The sequence below is a fragment of the Sipha flava genome, unplaced genomic scaffold (genome assembly GCF_003268045.1).
Source record: "Sipha flava isolate LNK unplaced genomic scaffold, YSA_version1 45325_pilon_pilon, whole genome shotgun sequence".
In the NCBI taxonomy this organism is placed as follows: Eukaryota; Metazoa; Arthropoda; class Insecta; order Hemiptera; family Aphididae; genus Sipha; species Sipha flava.
The window spans coordinates 417-5,678 of NW_020273213.1; the positions used below are offsets into that span (position 1 = coordinate 417).

A 5,262-nucleotide genomic window follows, 5' to 3' on the forward strand; every position below is an offset into this window, starting at 1 on the left:
TCATAAAAACGTACCGGCCACTCGTGCGGTCAGACAGCGTTTGCTGTGCGGGCGCGTAGGATGCAGTAACACCGTACACGGTTGTGCGTTGCGGATTGCATTAAACGTGTACCGGTGTGTATCCGGCCTGCGTCGCGTTTTATCAACAGACCCCTGTTGGGGTGGGGACACCGGGTCACCGAATCGATGTGCGGTGCGCGCCGTTGTACATGTCTCCGATCCGGTACGTTGGGCGTTCGAACATATTTTAAGTAATTTTCGCTTCAATAAAATTGTCTACCGCAAGAATAGTTCGTAGACTTGGTGTTCTTATGCAGAGGAACATACAAGAAAAATCAACCCCTGTCATTACGGTCGTTATGAGAACGTGTGTATAATCAGTGGCGCTCGATCACCCACCACCGGGTGCCGTTCAATTATCATTGGGGAACGCACTAGTGCCACGTACTTTGTATGTTATAATACTCTCTGCGTTTTGATCCGATCGCGTGTCGATCGAACAACAAATTGAAAACGGAATAATATTTTATTTTCAAATACGTCCGTGTACCGACTGCAAATAAGCGAGTATCCTCTATGCGAAGGACGTGAAATCGTACACGAAGGATACTTTGATAATTTGGCGAACGCACTTTGGATCGGAAAGCTTGAATATTATTGGAACGTTTTGATTTTACGTCATAACACTAAACGAAGACAGTTTATCGGAGTGGAATCCATGTGATTAACATCTAAATAAACATTGAAATTATCAAATTAGTTGGTTTATGATAATTAATTAACGATGCATATCGAACTCGATAAATGTTCACAAAATTATTGCTACTATAAAATATAACAATACCCTTGAACTAATTGGAACTTCTTTTAGACTCCGTTCAATATATTGTCGTTCTCAGCAATTTTATTCATGGATATTTTATTATTCACAGATCACGTGTATTTTTTAAAAGAACATAACCTGAATATAAAAAAAAAAATAAAACTTTGTTATTTAAATTCGATTTGCTCATTCGTTAAGACATTTTAAATTATCAATCCGATCTTATGCATATTATAATATTCTGTAAAATTGTGTGCATAAATTGAATTTGTTTTGGTACTTTTCGATTATCGTACTCCAACGGCGGCGGCCAGGAAATACCGATTCCGTTATCGTACTCTGTGCTATATGATAAAATTATAATTTTATTATATTACTAATTATAACCATTATACTATTATATAAACTGTAAAATATAAGTCCCAAAAATATCATTTATTTTAATAAAATATGTATACATAAAAATTATAAAACATGATATGTTTATGAATTAAAAATAAAAATCTTTTTATAAAGGAGGCATGAATTTAACGACGTTGCTTATAATTTGAGTAAATAAACGGCTTTTTTTATGTTTTTGTCGCCAAAAAAAATTCACTATAAGAATCTAACATAAACCGATTGGTTCCAGAATGTCTTTTATTTCATTCTTTAGCCGATCGCCATAAACCCCCAATATTTTGAGTATGTACTCTGCTATCTGGGCTTACAAAATTATGTTTACGATTGACATGTATATGCTAAAAGGTAATATTATGCTTTAAAAAACAGAACACGATAAGGGAATTGGTATTATCCAGTCGCTGCCGCCGGCCGTTGGAGTATGATAACCGAAAAGTACCTTTGTTTTTATAATAATCATTAAGAGCGTACAAAAAATTAAAATAAATAAATCCTTCTATTAATAATAGAGCATATTTATGATAAGAAATAAACTAGATAAATTCACCGATAAATAAGTAATTAGATCTGAATCCATTAAAACTAAACACTCAATTTGTTCGAATGAACAGCAATTTAAAATATTAAGCAACATGATTTATATGGTTATTTTATTTTTTCTAAATTGTATCAATGTTCATTTATACAATGCATATTATATTATTTGTTCAAAATACTACACGCAGTGGCAGTCAAACGGGGTGATAAGGGGGATATATTTCCCCCATAACTTTTTTGTTATTTTGTATTATTTTTCATACTGAATGTAAATAATTTTTGTTTACAATTATCTGATTATCTAGTCTATTTGCCACTGATTTCCACTCTAAAACGCATCAAGTGTCCCAACCACTGGAGTCTTTATCCTCTAATGGAGCTGGTGACTGATACCATTCCTATTTCTCCTCGTAGTTCTTTGTTAAGTGTGGATATTATAACTGCCGTTTATAACCTTGCTTTGGTTTTTTTTTGGAAAATAGTTCTGATTTAAAAAACCTACAAAAAGAAAATTACATTCTTTCAGCTTTTAAAATCCTCAAACCTATATCTATAGACTAGTCATTTTTAGCACTCAATATTATTCCTAAGAACTGGTATTCATGAATTTTTTCAAAGGCTAGTGATCCTATATAGATGTTGTCTTCATTGTTTAGGTATTTTCGGAATTGTTTTTCAAAACTATTTTACTGGCTGCTTAGAACTTGGGTGTAACTAATTATTAAGAATACTATGTACCTATATCTTCTATGGAGTTTCTTAAAATATTTAGATTATCTGCAAATGTAAATACTTCTATTTGGTTTTGGCCGACTATCACTCCAGTATTCTCCAATTAGTTTTTTTTTTTTTTAGCTAAATTGAATACATTTTCCATAATTGGTTTTCGCCAATTAGCATCAGTATGTTCATAGACATTATTGTTTACAATGGGTTCAAAACTATATGGACGTATTGATATCTTTAATTATTTGTATTGCACTGTCAAAAATTAATAAAATCTATTAAAAAACATATTTTATTTTCACGAGAACATTTCTTATTCTGTAATATATAATATACTATAATATAGTAAATTATAGGTACTAGCTATTTTAACTTAATATAATGTATGTATGTAATTAATAAATTTCTATTGTTAATAAATTTAATTAAAACTATTATAATACTATAATGTATTACTTAACTTCGTAAAACAAGATGCAAATGATAAAAATATTAAAATATTCAAATAATACATTCGTTTACAAAGACGTGTAAACAAAATATAGTTGATCGTCATTCGTCAATATATAATGTGACTTATTTTACAATTTAGATGAAAGCATAATAATCCAAAGAGAGTACTTTCATACGTCCGTTCATTGTTGTCACTACAAAGTTATTTATAATAGAAGACATGTAAAATAAATCTATAATTATATAAATACTTTATCGAATATAACATATAATATAAATAAGTATAAATAAATAGTCAAGACTACATTGACGATTCCAATATGGTAAATTATCCACAAAAAAATACTTCAGTGAAGTAAAAATGGCTTTCTGTGCGTAATTTAAAGCAATTGGGAGGAATGATAGAATTTTGATGTTAATAAATAAGTAAAATCAATCTCAAAATTATGTGCCAAAAAGGCCTATGTTTGAAAAGGTAGAATTTGAAGCTTAATAAAGAAATAAAATCAACACCCAAATTCTGTTCCTCCTAAATATAAATTCACAGAAATTTCCATTTGTTTAACTGTACAAACATTAAAAAAAAAAAAAAAATAGCACAGAACGGCGTATATTAATGATAATAAATCGGAGTTTACGAGTTAATCTGCCAGACTCTAATTTTTTGTTGACAATCTATAATTTGCATCATCCCAGTTTAGGATAGATAGTATAGTCTTGCGACGTCACGCGAATATCTCTTTTGGAATCTAGTGCCTCAACGAATCGACGTTAATTAATTTTAGTACCACCGAGAGTTATACTTATTAACTATACATTAATTAAACCAAAATTATTTTTTTGTTTCGTGGTCCTCTAATTATAGTTAAACTGTTCGGTTTCATTAGTAGATAACAAATTCTTATCGCGTTCTCAAACACCATTATATGTGTTTGTGGTACAATTCAAGTACCATAACATGTCTCGGAGTGCTATCGTACAAAAATTTCAAACAGTATAAAATATTATGTTTAAACTTAAATTATTAAAATTACAATTTTAACACTACATTTGAATAATTTTTACTATTTTTGGTAAACTTTAACTTTAATTCTATATCTGCGTAAAGTTTCGGGCATAATCAATTAGTTTACGACTAAATTACGCAATCATTTACGATCAACTTATTAAATTACATAAGTTATTAATTATTCAATCATTTTTTTAAGTTTTCAATAATCATGTTAACATTTTTGAAAGTTTTAATCTTTATTGCTAAAAATATCATAAATTACAATGTTGTATTAGGTAATATACTATATATTATTAAAATTAGGGATTTACAAAATGTCAATTATGTATACATTGAGGGCCACTTATAACCGGTCAATAAGCTACATTAATATTTAAATGTTCCTAATACTTTTATATTAAAAGCAAATATATTATTATAACAATCTTATAATTTTTACATTATTTATTATTATACTTAAATTGGCATCATTCTTAACGATGTACCTATATTTTTGTACTGGTAATCGTTATATTATTTGCATAATATGAAACAATCAATTATAGGTTTAATTTCCTCCCTAGTTGTTTTATCTAAAATAACTTATTTATTATAATATATTATATATTATATTTAGTAAATATAGTTCATATTAAATACACTTCAATGGTCAATAAACTGTAAATTTATTAAATATTTATCTGAAAATATAGCTATTATTCAGCTTCTAACCATTAATGAAATACTAAAAATCATTAAAATTAGTCATGATTACAATTTAACATATTTTACAATGGTAATAAACACTATGATTACATTATTAGTTTAATTATTTATAATAATTTGATATTGTGAATAATTCTTTAAAATTGTATGCATTATCATCCATCAGATTACGATTTGTTCAACATTATCTGTGTATTATTTGAATATTTAAAAATGTTAGTCAATTTTATAAAGGCACACGAAATGGATATAAAACCTCAAAATGGAGAAAACACGTTAGTATTATAGCGAAAATGCTTACAATTTATTTAAATATAATACATTAACACCCATTAGTTACACCCATAAGTTATGTACTGTATACAAACCGTTTATATTAATATTTTAAAACAGATTTTGTTCATGTGCACTAATTATTTTACCTCTTCGTTTCAGTCCGTTGTTCAAAGAAAAAAATACAAGAAAGAAATGGAATTATCAAAATTTGTTCAAGTCATTCATTGTTAAAATTGTGTTGGGTATATTGATAGCAGGTGTCGTAATTTATATATTATATTTGTTACTCAAAAACAATAGTCAACAAGGAGTCCATGAATCGATAAAG

At 28.3% G+C, this 5,262-nt stretch overlaps 1 protein-coding gene across 1 annotated transcript; it reads left to right on the top strand.

Annotated features, from left to right (window-relative positions):
• Positions 1–4,191: 4,191 nt before the first annotated feature.
• LOC112689576 lies at positions 4,192–5,262 on the top strand (the record flags this gene model as incomplete). Its single annotated transcript, XM_025563354.1, is given in 3 exon segments — positions 4,192–4,228; positions 4,825–4,933; positions 5,094–5,262. Coding segments are annotated over 2 exon segments (231 nt in total), but the record flags the coding sequence as incomplete, so codon positions are not given.